This window comes from Somniosus microcephalus, unplaced genomic scaffold (assembly GCF_052327205.1).
Source record: "Somniosus microcephalus isolate GS21.2 unplaced genomic scaffold, FLI_Smic_1.0 unresolved_chr2, whole genome shotgun sequence".
NCBI lineage: Eukaryota > Metazoa > Chordata > Chondrichthyes > Squaliformes > Somniosidae > Somniosus > Somniosus microcephalus.
The window spans coordinates 45,196,356-45,214,801 of record NW_028225180.1 but is presented as its reverse complement, the minus strand read 5'-3'; the positions used below and the strand labels follow the sequence as shown (position 1 = coordinate 45,214,801).

The 18,446-nt window shown below is 49.6% G+C and overlaps 2 protein-coding genes across 3 annotated transcripts in view; both read left to right on the top strand.

Annotated features, from left to right (window-relative positions):
* LOC147092595 (uncharacterized) overlaps window positions 1–6,337 on the top strand; it is a 123,574-nt gene extending 117,237 nt beyond the window's left edge. Inside the window, exons 6-7 of the mRNA XM_085975646.1 lie at window positions 5,273–5,307; window positions 5,468–6,337. Of these exons, the coding sequence (XP_085831772.1) occupies window positions 5,273–5,307; window positions 5,468–5,718 (286 nt within the window). The 3' untranslated portion in view covers window positions 5,719–6,337. The remainder of the gene's footprint in view (window positions 1–5,272; window positions 5,308–5,467) is intronic.
* Window positions 6,338–18,075: 11,738 nt separating this feature from the next.
* Window positions 18,076–18,446, top strand: part of LOC147092594 (uncharacterized) — a 30,364-nt gene continuing 29,993 nt past the window's right edge. Inside the window, exon 1 of one of the 2 annotated variants that reach the window (XM_085975960.1) lies at window positions 18,076–18,239. In XM_085975960.1, the coding sequence (XP_085832086.1) occupies window positions 18,185–18,239 (55 nt within the window). In that variant the 5' untranslated portion in view covers window positions 18,076–18,184. The remainder of the gene's footprint in view (window positions 18,240–18,446) is intronic. The other variant, XM_085975959.1, reaches the window with a different exon arrangement.

Sequence of the window (18,446 nt, the reverse complement as noted above, 5' to 3'; positions counted from 1 at the left end):
AGACATTTCACTTCTCACACCTCATGGTCTGTTTGAGTGAAAGTGCCAATTTAGGGGTAGTTTTGTACTGTGGCTCACACGCACTACAAACTGGATCGAGATGACCAAATTCATTTCATCAAGGACCCTTAGCGAGAAAGAGAGAGAGAGAGAAAGAGACAGAGAAAGACAAAGAGACAGAGACAGACAGAGACTGCGACAGAGACAGACAGAGATAGAGACCAGGGAGATATAGAAAGAGGACTTTTATTCCTAGTAATCTGGACTTGGCAGATCCTAAAATATTAAAGGGCCGTACTAATCTATTCCACCACCCAGCATAAAACATTTCTAGGTTTTGCAGCCAATCTCACAACCGAACAGTTCTAAGTCAGGTATAGAATGGCTAGAGGCCGTGTAAAGCACTCTGCCCTCTGCCCTCTGACCTGATAGTGCTCCTTTATCCCAACATCAGAATAGCTCCTTTCACTGTGCCCGTGTGAAGTTATTTTTTTAAAACTTTCTCAGGACAATATTTCGGCTTATCTGACCATAATGATCAATTTAGTCCAAATATTTTACTGAATGATGCGCAGTTTTAGGCAAGGAACTGGATTGGGACTGTGAAAACTCATTGCAGAGAGGACTGCTCACACAGCAAAGACAGTGAGAGAGACAAAGAGAGAGAGAGAGGGAGACAAAGAGAGATAGAGATAGGGAGAGAGAGACAGAGAGTGACAGAGATACAGAGACAGAGAGACAGACAGAGAGCAACACAGAGAAAGAGACAGGGAGAGAGACAGACAGACAGAGAGTGACACAGAGAAAGAGAGAGAGAGACAGGGAGAGAGAGTCAGGGAGAGAGACAGTGAGACAGACATAGAGACAGGGAGGGAATGACAGACACAGAGAGACAGAGACAGAGAGAATGGAGAGAGACAGAGAGACAGCAAAAGAGAAGTGAGATAGACAGTGTGATGAAATATTCCATTCATCACTGCCTGTGACTGTGGTCGGTTTCAGTTTCATTTCCCTTCCCCCAGTTCCGTTTCCTCACCATTGTATTGTATATTGGAATGTGTTGTGTGTAGGGCTCCGCCCATACCTGGCCCCTATGTAAGCAAGCTCAGTCTGGCCTCATATCCAGTACTGCAGCCCTCCGGATGGAAGATACCTCTCTCCACTACGTGTTACCTTCTAAGTTAATAAAAGCCTTGTTTTCTTTCGCTAACATCGAGTCTCGGAATTATTGAGGCACATCAATTTTATTAACTTATTTTTCAACACAATGGATCAACTCCTGAAACACGAACGTTTGGATTTGGATCAGCATGCTCCGGAAGCATCAGCACGCTTCGGACACTGGTTTATGTGTATGGAATTCTTCCTGGACAATTCCGCAGCCGTCAAAGACGCTACGGACGCTGCGAGTATGAAACTCGGAATTCTGCGGAATTGGGTAAGCCACCGGGTTTACCCCCCATCCAAGACGCCGACACGTACCTGGCCGCCTGCGACATCTTAAAGGCGCATTACCAGCAGCCTACGAATGAGGTGTATGCTAGGCATCTGCTCGCTACTCGCGCACAGCGACCTGGGGAATCGGTGGAGGAGTTCCTAGGCACCCTGAAAATGCTTGGCAAAGACTGCAAGTGCCGAGATGTAAAAGCCGCAGTGCACACTGACGAGCTTGTTCGCGATGCCTTTATCACAGGCCTCAGCTCCACTTACATCCGGCAAAGACTGCTGGAAAAAACGGGATTGGACCTGAAACAGGCTGCGGACACCGCGCGATCCCTGGATGTGGCCCAGAGAAACTCGGACGCCTACTCTTCAGCCCGCGCCGTCCACGCCGCCACGTGTGCACCAAGGGCGCCGCCATCTTGGAAGGCATCTTCCCTGCCCGGCAGCCCGACACCGTCGGGGCCCCGCTCTCCCCCCAGAAGCCCTACGACAGCCGCGACGCATCGGGGACCCAACTGCTACTTCTGCGGGCAGCCAAAGCACACCAGAAACCTGTGCCCGGCGAAAGGCACCACCTGCTTTAAGTGCGGTAAGAAGGGGCACTTCGGGAAGGTGTGCAGAGGGAACCCCGCCGGAAAACCAACCGCCGGAAAACCCGCCACCGCCGCGTGCGCGCTGTGGGAGCGGCCATCTTGGACGCCAGCTTGCCCGACCTCGTGGGGTCCGCCATCTTATGAGCAGACAGCGTGGACGCCATCTTGTCTCGATCAGGGCCCTACAGTGGCATCGGTCACAGTGGACCAGACCAGGCCGCACCCGCTATCCAAATCAATGGTGGACATCGAGGTAAACGGGTGCAGGGTTAAATGTTTAATTGACAGTGGAAGCACGGAGAGCTTTATCCACCCTGAACTGGCACAACAACTCTCCCTAAAGGTGGTCCCTACTCAGGGTACCATCTCTATGGCTGATAAAACCCAGACATCGACCATTCTGGGTTACTGCACGGTACAATTGTCCGTTAACGGAACTGGGGGAAGGGAAATGAAACTGAAACCGACCACAGTCACAGGCAGTGATGAATGGAATATTTCATCACATTCACTCCTTCTATAGATTTAGTCTGTTCGGGGGTTTGATAGTCCTCTGCGACCGACGTGGCTGTTGCGGTGCCGCGGGTGTCGGCTGGCGGCACCCCCGGCAGAGACCGCGCCCCCTACGGGAGCTGCCCCTGCCCAACACTCCCAAAGCCCTGAAAAGGTGCCTGGGGTTATTTTCTTATTATTCCCAATGGGTCCTCAACTACTCCGACAAAGCCCGCCCCCTCTTGAAAGCATCCTCTTTTCCGCTCTCTGCTGAGGCCCACGCCGCCTTCAAAAGCATTAAGCAGGATATTGAGCGGGCCACGCTACAGGCAGTGGATGAGAACACCCCATTTCAAGTGGAAAGTGATGCGTCTGACTTCGCCTTGGCGGCCACCCTCAACCAGGCGGGGCGGCCCGTAGCTTTCTTCTCGAGGACCCTCCAATGGCCCAAGATCAGACACTCCTCCGTGGAAAAGGAGGCCCAAGCCATCGTGGAGGCAGTGCGCCACTGGCGCCACTACCTAGCCGGCAAACGCTTCACCCTACTTACCGACCAGCGGTCGGTAGCGTTTATGCTCAATAATAAACAGAGGGGGAAGATTAAAAATGATAAGATTCTTAGGTGGCGGATCGAGCTCTCCACCTTCGAGTATGACATCATTTACCGGCCAGGGGCCCTTAACGAATCCCCTGACGCCCTCTCACGAGGGATGTGTGCCAGCGCCACCGGGGATCGGCTACAGACCCTCCACAACGACCTCTGCCACCCAGGGGTCACGCGGCTGTTCCACTTCATAAAGTCCCGTAACTTACCCTACTCGATTGAGGAAGTTCGGTCTCTGACCAGGAACTGCCGCACTTGCACTGAGTGCAAGCCTCGGTTCTACCGCCCAGATAGAGCCCACTTAATCAAAGCTACACGGCCCTTTGAGCGGCTCAGCTTAGATTTCAAGGGCCCCCTCCCGTCCGTCGACCGCAATGTTTACTTCCTGAACATTGTGGACGAATACTCCCGTTTCCCATTCGCCTTCCCCTGCCCAGACATGACCAGCGCCACGGTCATTAAATGCCTCAACAGCCTGTTCTGCCTGTTCGGTATGCCGAGCTACATCCATACGGATAGGGGGGCGTCCTTCATGAGTGAAGAGCTACGCCAGTACATGCTGTCCAGGGGGATCGCCACGAGCCATACCACCAGCTACAACCCCCGGGGTAACGGCCAAGTGGAGCGAGAGAACGGGACAGTATGGAAAGCAGTCACTCTAGCTCTAAGGACCAAGGGCCTCCCTATCTCCCGCTGGCAGGAAGTCCTCTCGGATGTGCTCCATTCGATACGGTCGCTATTGTGTACTGCCACTAATGCCACGCCTCATGAACGAATGTTTGTCTTTCCCCGGAAATCCACCTCAGGCGTATCCATGCCGTCATGGCTCTCCACCCCAGGTCCGGTATTCGTGCGAAGGCATGTGAGGGGCCACAAGACGGACCCTCTCGTGGAGCCAGTGTACCTACTCCACGCCAACCCCCAATACGCATATGTCCGGCACGCCGACGGAAGGGAGGACACCGTGTCCATAAAAGACGTCGCCCCAGCCGGTAACGACAACAACCACGGCGATAGCAGCGACAACGATCGCAGCAACTCTTACCCACCCACTACTCTTTCATCACCCCCGGAAGAACATCGATCAACGGCACCCCCACCAACTACCCCTTCAACAACCCTGGCGGCACCCCCGGCAGAGACCCAGGAGGCTACTGGGGACACCCAGCCGACACCCGCGGCACCGCAACAGCCACGTCGGTCGCAGAGGACTATCAAACCCCCGAACAGACTAAATCTATAGAAGGGGTGAATGTGATGAAATATTCCATTCATCACTGCCTGTGACTGTGGTCGGTTTCAGTTTCATTTCCCTTCCCCCAGTTCCGTTTCCTCACCATTGTATTGTATATTGGAATGTGTTGTGTGTAGGGCTCTGCCCATACATGGCCCCTATGTAAGCAAGCTCAGTCTGGCCTCATATCCAGTACTGCAGCCCTCCGGATGGAAGATACCTCTCTCCACTACGTGTTACCTTCTAAGTTAATAAAAGCCTTGTTTTCTTTCGCTAACATCGAGTCTCGGAATTATTGAGGCACATCAGACAGACAGAGAGAGAGACAAGGAGACAGGCAGAGAGAGACAATGAGAGAGAGACAGACAGAGAGAGACAGGGAGAGAGACAGACATAGAGACAGGGAAGAGACCAGACAGAGAGCCAGAGAGAATGGAGAGAGACAGAGACAGCGAGAGACAGTGAGATAGACAAACAGAGAGAGAGACAGGGAGACAGGCAGAGAGAGACAATGAGAGAGAGACAGACAGACAGAGAAAGAGAGAGAGACAGGGAGAGAGACAGACATAGAGACAGGGAAGAGACACAGACAGAGAGAATGGAGAGAGACAGAGACAGCGAGAGACAGTGAGATAGACAGACAGAGAGAGACAGGGAGATAGGCAGAGAGAGACAGTGAGAGAGAGAGAGAGACAAAGAAAGAGAAAAAGACAGAGAGAAAGAGAGTCGGAGAGACAATCAGAGAGTCAGAGAGAGAAAATGAATGAGAGAATTTCAGTCTGAGCTGGACTCAAATCCAGGCCCTGGGGAGAAAGTGACCTAATCTAGTCTCCACTTACAACGGTTTAATATTGTTTGAATCTTATGTTATTCATTATTCACATGTTTACTTTTCTGTTTTCCTAGTGATGGAGGCAAAACTGAAATCCAGGGAGTAAAATGTAAGTAGTTGCAATCTTTCAGTATAATCCTCTCAGTCAACACTGTGTCTGTTCTAAAGCTCCTGTACCTTTATCTCAAGTAACGAGACAGTCCGCTTTCATTATCTGTCCCCCACTGGAAGTGAACCCATCAAACGAGATCTCCTCTCTTAATATCTAGGCGGAGACCACACGGACCATGGACGGCAGGTTGAAACCTCTTCAGCTACTGAACTCAAACCAGACGGCCAATCACAGCCCAAAGAGGACAGTAAGGAGGATCCCGTTGCTTTGTCCAATGAGCAGATTTATTCTTTGATAAGCTGCCCGGTAGACACGGTGACACAGTCCCAGCTGGAGGAAGATGATCCACAACCTGGCCTGTTAAAAATGGAAGAAAATCCTATTTATGCTAAAATGGAGGAAACTTGAGCATAACCGAGTAACAGGAGAAAGGCAACGGATAACTTGTTTAAACTCATAGTGGTACAAGATTTTTTAAATATCTGTATTTTACACTCGTGGTCAGCACTGGGTATTGAACACTTTCCCACTGCAGACACCCGGGGTGGGGGGGAATTGGGCATCGTTGCATCCTTTTTCTGGGCGGATAATGGGTCCAATTTAGGGGGCCAACCCTCCATGTCCGAATAGCGTCAGAAACACGTCTGACGCCTTATTGGTTCGGGCACTGTAGAGGCGTCCCTGGCGATCGCCTGAAACAGGCGTTAGGTTCCTTGAATATGCTAATGAGGGGCCTACCGCTTGTTCTAGGACCCAAGCCGGAGACTGGCTTTTCCTGAACGCTGCCGGCCTTGGGCCTGCTGAATTCAGGGTGACCAGGTCTCCACGCGGCCTCACCAGGCCTAACCAGGGGTCCTTAAAGAGACCGTTGGAGGCCGCCACCAAAAGACTAAGTTTTAAAACAAATCCTTACCTGAATGTGAATCAGGAGGAAGCAGGCGTGCTCCTCCCGGCCCCACATTAAAACCGTCAGCCACCACCAGACACCGCTCGTGTGCCCCCCTCCCATTTGCCTTATCCCCCTGTTCCCCCCCCCATCCCGGAATCACCTCAGGTCCCAGTCGGCCAATGTTGCTCCCTCCTCCTGTGACCGGTGAGCTGCCTCTGGGGCCGTGACTGGAGCCTGCAGCTTGCTACTGATAAACTAATGAGGCCGGGTGTCCAATGCGCCGTGTTCCTGCCGCCGGCCTCATTGGGTGTGTGCGGTGTGTGCTGCACCTGGAGCCAATTCCTAGGCCCCAGTGTCAGTGTCGAGCAGGCCCAGGTCTGGTACAGCATGGGTTTGGTGCAGAGCCAACTTTTCCCGCAGCACCTGACCTTGTGACCTCTCTGGGTCAGAGTGGCAGTCCGTGCTAAGCTGGTGCCAGTTTGAGCACGATACCCTTTCACTTTTTTTCTCTGGCATCTGGCTTTGAATGCAGTCCAGAATGCCTGGATGACAGTCTCCGCTCTCCACTGCTTGCAGCATAGCGACGCGCAATGTGTTTGGCCCAGTCCAGCCCAGCCCAGTTCTCACACATGGCCTCACAGCACAGCACTCAATTGCCAGTGTGAGTCGGGCGGGGGTGGGGAAGCTGTAGCGACGGCTGGTGTGAGAAACAGAAAATCACACAGGTGTCGTTGTTGGAGCAGGATACAGGGAGCCATGCTAAACGTGGGACCATGTAGAGATGATGTTACGGATTCACACTCGCGCTGTGAAATCTCAGACAAGCTGAGAATGCGTATCCAGAAATTTGAATGGCACTCCAGAGACCTGAGCACATAATCTAGGCTGACACTCCAGTGCAGTACTGAGGGAGTGCTGCACTGTCGGAGGTGACGTCTTTCAGATGAAACGTTAATCCCACGGCACTATTTCGAAGAAGAGCAGGGGAGCTATCCCCGGTGTCCTGGCCAATATCGATTCGTAATTGTAGTGTATGTAACTGTTCTACCTTTAAGAGAACTATTGTATGTAACCGTCCACCTTTAAGAGAACTATTTTAGGTGTGGCACTACTTTATCCTGGCTGCTGTATACTGTAATACCGACGGTGACCACACCGGTATATAAGTGCTGTGGCAGAATTTATTGGGCAGATTCGCCCTGACCTTCGAATAGTAAAGTCCTGTTTAAGTTACTCTTGTAGTCTGTGTATTACTTCGCTATACAACCCACAGACTTTACAGTGGCGACGAGTTCGATCTTACCCTGCGGCAACAATACTTCTGAAGAAGTAAACGAGCGTCGAAAAGAGGCACCCGCCCTCGTCGTTTTGCTGAGAGAAAACTCGAGTCTGCAGACCAAGAAAGGAGGAAGATTTCAAACACGAAGTCTTCCATCAGCAACAGGCACCGATTGTCCCTTCTGCCACGGTGGTGAGTGAGCCGATCAACACGAGAAGCAAGTCGGCCACGGTGACTGTGAGTAAAGGGAAAATAGAAACAAATAAACGGAGGATAAGGGCGGTGCACTCGACCACGGTCGAGGGGAAAAGGAGCCGGACAGAAGTCGGGCCCAGAGGCGCTGAGACTGGGGCAGCGTGGAGCAGAAGCCGCGGTACAAGCGGGCTGGGGAGCGTCGTGAGACGACTAGACAGCGACGGCGAAAAAGGCCGGACAAATACCGCGACCACGAGGCGCTGCGACCGGGATCGTAAGGCGCGGGAAGATATAAACATAAATAAGCCACGGAGAAATCAGCCAGAGCCGGGGAGGAAAGCACCGGACTGCGAGAAGCTGGGAGGCGCGATTGGGGTGAAAAAGGCCAGACAGTGACTGAGGCCACGAAGCGCTGCGACTGGATCGTAAGGCGCGGGAAGAGATAAAAATAAATAAACCGCGGAGAACGCAGCCGCAGCCGGGGAGGAAGCACCAGACTGCGAGAGGCTGGGAGGAGCGATTGGGTGAAAGAGGTCGGACAGTGACCGAGGCCACGAAGCGCTGCGACCGGGATCGTAAGGCGCGGGAAGAGATAAAATAAATAAATCGCGGAGAACTCAGCCGCAGCCGGGGAGGGAAGCACCGGACTGCGAGAGGGCTGGGAGGCGCGATTGAGAGCCGCGCGAGCGGGAGAGACAGAGCCCGAGCGAGAGCCGCGCGAACGGGAGAGACAGAGCCCAAGAGAGAGCGAGCGAGAGCCGCGCGAGCGGGAGAGACAGAGCCCGAGGAAGACTGAGCGAGATCCAGCCCAGCGGCTGAAACTGTTCGCCGTCAACGGGCTGTACCCAGCACCGGAGAGACAGAGCCCGAGCGAGGGAGACTGAGCGAGATCCAGCCAGCGGCTGAGACCGTTCGCCGTCAACGGGTTGTACCCAGAGCCGGTTGCCCGGCCGAGAGAAGGGAACGCGCTGAAGCCGAAGCGCAGGCTGCGAACCCCGAAAGCCAGCGGCCGTCGCCCTAGGGAAAAGCTTACCCCTCCCGCCAGGGGAAGAAAAGCGGGAACCGCCATCTTGAAAGTGGGCGGGGAAAGAAGAGAAGTGCGGGAAACCGCGGGAAGCCGCCAGTAGGCGGAGAAAAAGACAGAAGCGGGAACCGCCATTTTGAAAGGGGCGGGGAAAGAAGATAAGCGCGGGGAAACCGCCATCTTGAAATTTTTAAAAAAAAAAAAAGAGTTAAAGAAATATTTCGTTGTTGTTTATCAGGGAGGTGAAGATGCCTAAGCGTGGTAACATCAACGATTTCGATTCCGAGGTAGAAGATTGGGCCACGTATGTAGAACGCATTGAGATATATTGTGAGGCCAATAAAATAGAGGATGATGATAAAGCTATAACCTTGCTAAACTCGATGGGGGCGAAGACATACGGGCTATTGAAGCATCTTCTAGCACCAGTTAAACCGGCGGATCAAACCTTCGATAATATTGTTGCTGTTCTGAAGGATCACTTGAACCCCACACCGCTGATGTTGGCGGAACGATTCAAATTTTATGCGAGAATGCAACGGAAAGAGGAAAGCAACGCGGAATACTTGGTCGAACTGCGTAGGCTAGCGAAATACTGCCAGTTTGGAGGAAATCTGACAGAGGCATTGCGAGACAAGTTCGTGTGCGGGTTGTCGAAGGAAGGAACGCAAAAGCGACTGCTCGAAGAGAACGGCCTTACACTGGATAGGGCTGTCCTTATTGCAGCATCGCACGAAGCCGCAGTGAAAGGAACTGCGGAAATGCAGCTGAAGGCAGCGGTCCTCAGTGTGGATCAAATTACTTCGGGTGCAACGAAATGTTATCGTTGTGGGAAGACAACACACGACCAGAACCAATGCTGGTTTAAAAACCAGGACTGTAGGAAATGTGGCAAACTGGGTCACATAGCCAAAGTATGCCGGTCAGGGAAGACCAACAACCAAAAAAAAAAGCCATCACAGGAAAAGTACAACAAAGTACACAAGGTGGTTGAGAAGAGTTCAGATGAACAGAATTCGGATTCAGACCCAAGCGCCAAGGAACTGGGTAGTCTGAGAATTCATAATGTGAGTAAGGAAGCTGACCTACAAACTATCTGGGTCATGCTAAAAATAGCTGGAGTCCAAGTGAGAATGGAATTGGACACTGGATCAGCCCTATCAGTCATAAATCGAAGGGATTACAACCGGCTATTCTCACACATACCCTTGAGAGATACCAAGTTCGTATTGCAGACATACACGGGGCATAAAGTATACCCCATGGGAAAGATAAGAGTCAAGGTGAGAGACAGGGGCAAAGAACACCCCGGAATGGACTTATACGTACTACCTGAGGGAGGACCACCACTTCTAGGACGGGAGTGGATCAAGAAAATAGACATGGAATGGCACTACCTCAAAGCAATAACGAGTGAGGACTCGGGGCAGACAATCAGCTCAGACTCTGAAACGGATGACGATAAGACCAGCCCAAGCATGAAAGACAAGTCTAAAATGAACTTGCTGACTAAGGTTGGTAGAACGAATGTGGGCCTAAAGGCTTATGCTCCAGAGGAGAACAAAGTTTCAGAACAGAATTCCTCTGAACAACAACAACATAGCTTGACAGAGAATTCTGAGTCTGTTCAAGTTACAGACATATATATTACTGAGGAACATCGAGCTCGAACGCAAACTTATTTCAGATTACGACAGCAATTAGAACAATTGAATTGCCGTCTCGAGCAAGAGATGAAAGCAATGAAAAAGTTCTATGATACCGAATGGGAGAATCTGGAAAGACAACAGAAGCAGCTGGGGAAGAAAAGGGAGCAGGAGCACACAAACCGTCTGCACGAGGAGGCCAAACGAATCAAAGCTGATTCGGCTTCTGAAGGGGCGTGCTCCAATCCGGTGGAACAAGATGTGCCGCAACTGAAGGCGCTGGTTAGCAGGTTGCAGGCAGAAAAAGCTGAGTTGGTCGACATGACTTCCGAGCTCCTACTGAAGTTGGGTGCAGCATCATCGGACGATTCATTTGTGGAAATTCGAATGATGGGGGCTGCGGATGATGGCGAAATAGAAGCAGCAAAGGAGCCCCAGGACAAGGTTCTAAACAGCCCTGCAGCGAATGGAAAAGGGATGAGGACAGAAGAGTTAACAGTCAGCCAACTCCTCCAGGGCAAGGTTATAAACAGCCCTGTAGTTAATGGAAAAGGGATGATGGCAGAAGAGTTAACAGTTAGCCAACTCATTCATATGCTGAGGGATAAAACTCTAAAATGGAAAAAACTTAAATACGAGCCTCAATCTTCAAAGGGAAGGGAGCTCTCAAAAGTCATTGGAAGAGCTGAGGTGGCAACCCAGACTGAGAAGTCTGCAGCAGAACAGCCCTTGGATGCCAAAAGTACGCTGACGCACGGCAATGTAGGACAACAGAATACTGAAACAGTTACTTCAGTAGAGGGATTGAATAGTCCGATCAATCAATCTCCGAATGAAGTTGAAGTATTGAAATCACAAATGAGGTCATTAGTAAAAGACTTGCAGGAAGCCCAGAAAAAGCGGGATGAATCTGAACGCATGATGAAGTCTCTTCAGGACAGATGTCGGGATTTGGAACAAAAGTCGGCTAACGTCCAGCTGGGTAAGGAGGAAATAGAAGACCCTCTCGCGGGCCTAGCTCAGGACGACACCGAATATTACCATGATCTGTTGAGTGACACTGAATATTACGAGGACCTGGTCTGCCCAGCTTGTGCCGAGAACTCCCAAAGTGCCGAAATCAGGATGAATCACTTAAAGTCTAAGGAACATAGGGAGATGGTGGCGTTACAGCTGGCAGCTGACAATGGAGCCCCGAGAGTCTCCAAGAAGCAAAAAAGGAAAAGACGAAGCAGGAGATGATAACCATCTGAACCATTATTACCTCTACCCGATCACACACGTGGTCCCCCGAACGGAGCCAAATCAGTTGGAAAGTAGGAAAATTTCCCAAGGCAATCCAACTGTTTTTTGTTTGTTTTAAAAAGTCAGCAATGCTGGTTCAGAAGTGATGGAAGTAAAGCTGTTAAGTCTAGGGAAGGACTATGGGATGAGTCCCTCTAGCAAGGTGACCCGACTACACCACGGAGGCGTGGTCCGGACCGAGTCAAGAAGATCAGAGACTGAATCTGTGAACTGTGTCCCGCAGAGACTGAATCTGTGAACTGTTTCCGCAGAGACTGCCTCTGTGAACTGTTGTAACATGAAGTTGGATATGTTATGATGTTATGTTAATGGGGAATAAGTATGTTGTAAGCTAAAAAGGGAGGATTGTAGTGTATGTAACTGTTCTACCTTTAAGAGAACTATTGTATGTAACCGTCCACCTTTAAGAGAACTATTTTAGGTGTGGCACTACTTTATCCTGGCTGCTGTATACTGTAATACCGACGGTGACCACACCGGTATATAAGTGCTGTGGCAGAATTTATTGGGCAGATTCGCCCTGACCTTCGAATAGTAAAGTCCTGTTTAAGTTACTCTTGTAGTCTGTGTATTACTTCGCTATACAACCCACAGACTTTACAGTAATGAGTTTCACGTTACTGGCGAAGAGCAATTTCACCCCCTTGGACTCTGTTTAGATAGAATAACGCATCGCTGGTGTGTGAGACACAAAATGGAACCTGTGCGATTGAAAGTCATTCAATAAACACTGTTTAAAAATTATAACTAAACAACGAGCTGTGTTATCTGTCCAGCAGGAATTTTATGCCAAACCAATTGAATGAATGAACTGATCTCAGTGAGGACACTACAATCAGACTCGGGGGGAGTGGGAGGAGGGAGCGTGGGGAGTGGGGATTAGGAGTAGTTGGGAGTGGGGTGGGGGAGTGGGGGCAATGGGCTGTGGAGAGGGGGCGGAGGGGGACGCAGAACCCAATTTATGAGGACGCTGAGGTGAAAATTCACGATTGTGTAAGGGAAAGTTTGGTACAAATTGTCTGCCCCCAGCCGATCTCTGAATAATATTTTGAAAAGCATCAGCAGTGTAACTACATTGAAATTAAAAGTTGTATTTTAATGTTGGAAATGTTAATGCATGGCTCAGTTAGATAAAAGGACTTTCACGCTAGATTCACCAATCCCACACTCCTTGTGGGCAGCCATGCTCAATCAGGGGTTAGCACTGTGGCCCTCTGCTAAATTGTGTCTCCTTCGAGCAGAGCTCACTGCTGGCGGGGTGCGGGGAGGGGATAGAGTCAGTGAATTTACCCTCACAACCCTGGCATTTGGTTCATTGTCCAGCCCTTGGCTTCAGCACCTAACTCTGGAACAATGGGTGTTATTTACAATATGAACACCACACACAACAAGGACTGGTGTGAAGTGAATCCAAATGAACTCAGTACGAAAGCCTCCTCAATACAAAGTGCCAGGAAGTGTGCAATTGTTGCGAAATTCGAACTGATGACGGGCAATGATGCAAGTGTAAAAGGCTTGGCTATTTACAGCTTGTTGGTGTCAAAGTGGGTGTGAGATTCAGCCGGATATACAAATGGATTCAGTCTTTGGGTTTTCCTGCTGGTTAATAATTTGACATATTTATACTGTGCGATCTGCAGTAACAGTTCTCAGATATTTCTAGGCTGGTGGGACTTTTCTTTGGGTGGAAGAACTGCAACTAATAAACCTCGAGTTAGAAATATATTTATCACATTCAGGGGACTTCCTCTTTTTCATTTGTTCCTCTGGTTCAAGCTTCCCAAGACAAAAGATGACAAAGAGGAACTGGTGGAAAAACTGAACTGTTCTCAACATGTCCGTCCTAGAGAGGTGTTAGGAAAATTTGGAGTCTGAGCTAAAGAAGGAGATAATAGAAGGGGTGACCAAAAGCTTGATCAAAGGAGTGGATTTTAAGGCACAAAGGAAGATGGTTGTGGCTTTTTGAGGCCAATGACCTCAGCCCCAGGGGTCATCGCTTCAGGTACTCCTAGTCCCAACGATCTTCAGCTGCTTCATCATTGACCTTCCCTCCATCATCATGTCAGAAGTGGGGATGTTTGCTGATGTTTTCAGTGTTCAGCTCCTTTTGTAATTCCTCAGATAATGAACCAGTCAATGTCCGCATGCAGCAAGATCTGGACAACATCCAGGCCTGGGCTGATAACTGGCAAGGAGCATTTGCAACACCTATGTGCCAGACAATGACCATCTCCAACAAGAGAGAGTCTAACAACCTCCCCTTGACATTCAATTGCATTTAACATCCCTGAATCCCCCACCATCAACATCCTGGGGGGTCACAATTGACCAGAAGCGTAGCTGGACCAGCCACATATAATCCCTGGCTACTAGAGCAGGTCATATTCTGTGTATTCTGTGGCAAGTGGCTCACCTCCTGACTCCCCAAAGTCTCTCCACCACCTACAAGGCACAAGGCTTGATGGAATACTCTCCACTTGCCTGGATGAGTGCAGCTGCAACAACACTCAAGAAGCTCGACACCATCCAAGACAAAGCAGCCCGCTTATTTGGCACCCCATCCACCGCCTTAAACATTCACTCCCTCCACCATCGGCACAACGTGGCTGCAGTGTGTACCATCTACAAGATGCACTGCAGCAACTCGCCAAGGCTTCTTCGACAGCACGTCCCAAACCCGCAACCTCCCCCACTTAAGAAGGACAAGGGCAGCATGACACACCACCACCCCCAATTTCCCCTCCAAGTCACACACCATCCTGACTTGGACATAAATCGGCAGCTCCTTCATTGTCGCTGGTCAAGGAGAGGGCCTATCACCATCTCAAGGGCAACTAGGGATGGGCAATAAATTCCGCAATTGCCCTTGATGCCCACATACTGAAAAATGAGTTAAAAAAAATATGGAACCCTGTGGATACAGCAATCCAGACTCTACTTGGCGGTAAGTCAAGATACCAGAACAAGGTGCTTCAGCTAAAACTGGTGAAAATCAATTTGAACACAGACGTTGCGAAGAATGTCTTCACACAAAGACTGACCACCACTTGGACTGTTGTTGCTGGTAAGGAAGTGGGGAGGGACACCTTCGGTTTATTCAAGATCCACTAAGATCCTGGAAATAAGCGGCAGGACTGGCGACAGTACTTAAACAGAGCGGAGCCTGAGGACAGCGCAGACCTGGAAAGATAGCACGTTTCAGGAGGTGGTCACGCCGCAGAGTAAGAGTGTGCAGGCAGAGAGGGAATGGGTGACCGTCAGACAGACAAGGAGGACCAGGCAGGTAGCGCAGGAGTCCCCTGAGTCCATCTTACTCTCTAACTGGTATACTGGTGAGGGTGGTAGTTCCTCTGGGGAGTACAGCCAGAGCCAAGTGCACGGCACCACAGGTGGCTCAGCTGTACAGAGGCAATAGTGGTAGGGGATTCAATAGTTGGGGAAACGGCTTGGCGTTTCTGCGGCCGCAGATGTGGTTCCAGGATGGTATGTTGCCTCCCTGGTGCCAGGGTCAAGGGTGTCACTGAGTGGATGCAGAAAATTCTATGAGGGGAGGGGGAGCAGCCAGAGGTCGTGGTCCATATTGGTATCAACGACATCGGTAGAAAGAGGGATGAGGTCCTGCAGGCAGATTTTAGGGAGCTAGGAAAGAGATTAAAAAGCAGGACCTCAAAGGTAGTAATCCCCTGATTACTCCCGGTGCCACAAGCTACTGAGTATAGAAATAGGAGAATAGAGCAGATGACTGCGTGGCTGGAGAAATGGTGTGGGAGGTAGGGCTTTAGATTCATTGGCCATTGGGACTGTTTCTGGGTGAGGTGGGACCAGTACAGGCCAGACGGGTTGCACCTCAAAAGAGCCGGAACCAATATCCTCGCGGGGTGGGGCGGAGAGGTTGCTAGTGCTGTTGGGGAGGTTTTGAACTAATTTTGCAGGGGGATGGGAACCAGGATGTTTCATTCGAAGGGAGAAACAAAGCGCACAAAGGATTGAGAGAGAAAGGTAGCACTAGATAAGAAATAGGTATTAGGTGGCATCAGACACTATGCGAATATAAGAAGGTCTAAGAGAGGTTTGCAGTGCATGTGTGTAAATGCACGAAGCACGGTGAATAAGGTTGGGGAGTTGCAGGAGCAAATAGCCACATGGGAATATGATGTCATGGCGATACTGGAGACCTGGCTCAAAAAAGGGCTGAGGTACTAAACGAATACTTTGCATCTGTCTTCACCAAGGAAGAAGATGCTGCCAAAGTCATAGTGAAAGAGGAGGTAGTAGAGATACTGGATGGGATAAAAATTGATAAAGAGGAGGTACTAGAAAGGTCGGCTGTATTTAAAGTAGATAAGTCACCAGGACCGGATGGGATGCATCCTAGGATACTGAGGGAAGTTAAGGTGAAAATTACGGAGGTACTGGCCATAATCTTCCAATCCTCCTTAGATACAGGAGTGGTGCCAGAGGACTGGAGAATTACAAATGTTACACCCTTGTTCAAAAAAGGGTGTAAGGATAAACCCAGCAACTACAGGCCAGTCAGTTTAACCTCAGTAGTGGGTGTTATAAATCTCATCATCATCAAGAAACTACTCATGAAATAACACTGGACAGCCAGCTGGTGGCGCCGTCCAAGGAGTATAAATACTCGGGCGTGGGCCCAGTTTGCCAGGGACATTTTGTAAGACAAGGAACTAATGAAGTACAACTAGACCTCCATGTTCTGAAACAAGTTGATTAAAGCCTTGCTTTATGCTCAAACGAAGTGCGTCAGTGGGGAAGCTTTTAGAAACGATAATCAGGGACAAAATTAACAGTCACTTGGACAAGTGTGGAGTAATTAAGGAAAGGCAGCATGGATTTGTTAAAGGCAAATCGTGTTGAACTAACTTAATCGAGTTTTTTGATGAGGTAACAGAGAGGGTTGATGAGGGCAATGCGGTTGACGTGGTGAACATGGACTTCCAAAAGGAGTTTGATAAAGTGCCACATAATAGGCTTGTCAGCAAAGTTGAAGCTTATGGAATAAAAGGGACAGTGGCAGCATGGATACGGGATTGGCTCAGTGACAGGAAACAGAGAGTCGTGGTGAAGAGTTGTTTTGGGATGAGAGGAAGATATACAGTGGTGTTCCCCAGGGGTCGGTGCTAGCACCTCTGCTTTTCTTGATATATATTAATGACTTGGACATGGGTGTACAGGGCACAATTTCAAATTTGCACAAAACTTGGAAGTATAGTGAACAGTGAGGAGGATAGGGATAAGACTTCAAAAATACATAGACAGGCTGGTGAAATGGGTGGACACGTGGCAGATGAAATTTAACGCGGAAAAGTGCGAAGTGATATATTTTGGTAGGAAGAACGAGGAGAGGCAATATAAACTAGAGGAAACAATCCTAAAGGGGATGCATGAAAAGAGGGACCTGGGGTGATATGTGCACAAATCGTTGAAGATGGCAGGGCAGGTTGAGAAAGTGGTTAAAAAAGCTTACGGGATCCTGGGCTTCATAAATAGAGGCATGGAGTACAAAAGCAAGGAAGTTATGATGAACCTTTATAAAGCATTGGTTCGGCCTCAACTGGAGTATTGTGTCCAATTCTGGGCACCGCACTTTAGGAAGGCCTTCGAGAGGGTGCAGAAAAGATTTACGAGAATGGTTCCAGGATGAAGGGCTTCAGTTACGTGGATAGACTGGAGAAGCTGGGGTTGTTCTCTTTGGAGCAGAGAAGATTGAAAGGAGATTTGATAGAGGTGTTGAAAATCATGAGGGGTCTGGACAGAGTAGATAGAGACAAACTGTTCCCATTGGCGGAAGGGTCGAGAAACAGAGGACACAGATTTAAGGTGATTGGCAGAAGAACCAAACGCGACATGAGGAAAAACTTTTTTATGCAGCGAGTGGTTAGGATCTGGAATGCACTGCCTGAAAGGATGGTGGAGGCAGACTCAATCGTGGCTTTCAAAAGGGAATTGGATAAGTACCTGAAGGAAAACAATTGCAGGGCCACGGGGAAAGAGCGGGGGAGTGGGACTAGCTGAAGTGCTCTTGCAGAGAGCCGGCATGGATAGGGGAGGAGCTAACGCTCTCATCTGTATTGATGTTGTGATCTTGTAACCCAACATCCAAACTGTCCCCCATGTTAATCCTCTCCGAGAGTGGGAGTGACCCAATGTTACTGTTGACTAAAAGCTCTTGTGCTCCAGACGGTTATTATCTACATCGTACTAGGGGGCTGTTAACATGTCTGCCGAGTGTGTTACTCACTATCACTGTGGTGCACAGTGACACATTCATAGTGTACACTTTGTATTTCGGAGCCTCTCACCTCTCCAGACACTTCTGTGGTTGGAGGGTTGAACAAACAGCCCAATCGCTGTCCCCGGGCCCATTAATACAATGTCAGTGATCAAACAGGAAGCTGCTTTCCTCTACCAAAATCGTTAAAAGTTGCACTTCTCTTTTTCTCTCACAGATCAGAATGTGGTGGTGAATCAGCCACCCAGCTTCTGAAGATCAAAAAACGAGCTAGGAATGTGAAATGGCGCTTGGTGCTTTGTTTGTGGGGCTTTTCCTTCTGTTCCGACATGTTACAGGTAAGGATTAATACCTTCAGTTAATCTTCAGCATAGGATAAGGATTTAAAACTCTGGTGTTCTTGTGTATATGTTTAATGTGCTCGCATCACAGTCCTTGCTGCGGCATTTTAACATGGTTTAATCATGGGTCATCAGTTTAAAAATAGCACTGAGACAGTGAGGAGAGAGGTTAGGAGAAATGTCTTTACACAGAGGGTTGTTGGA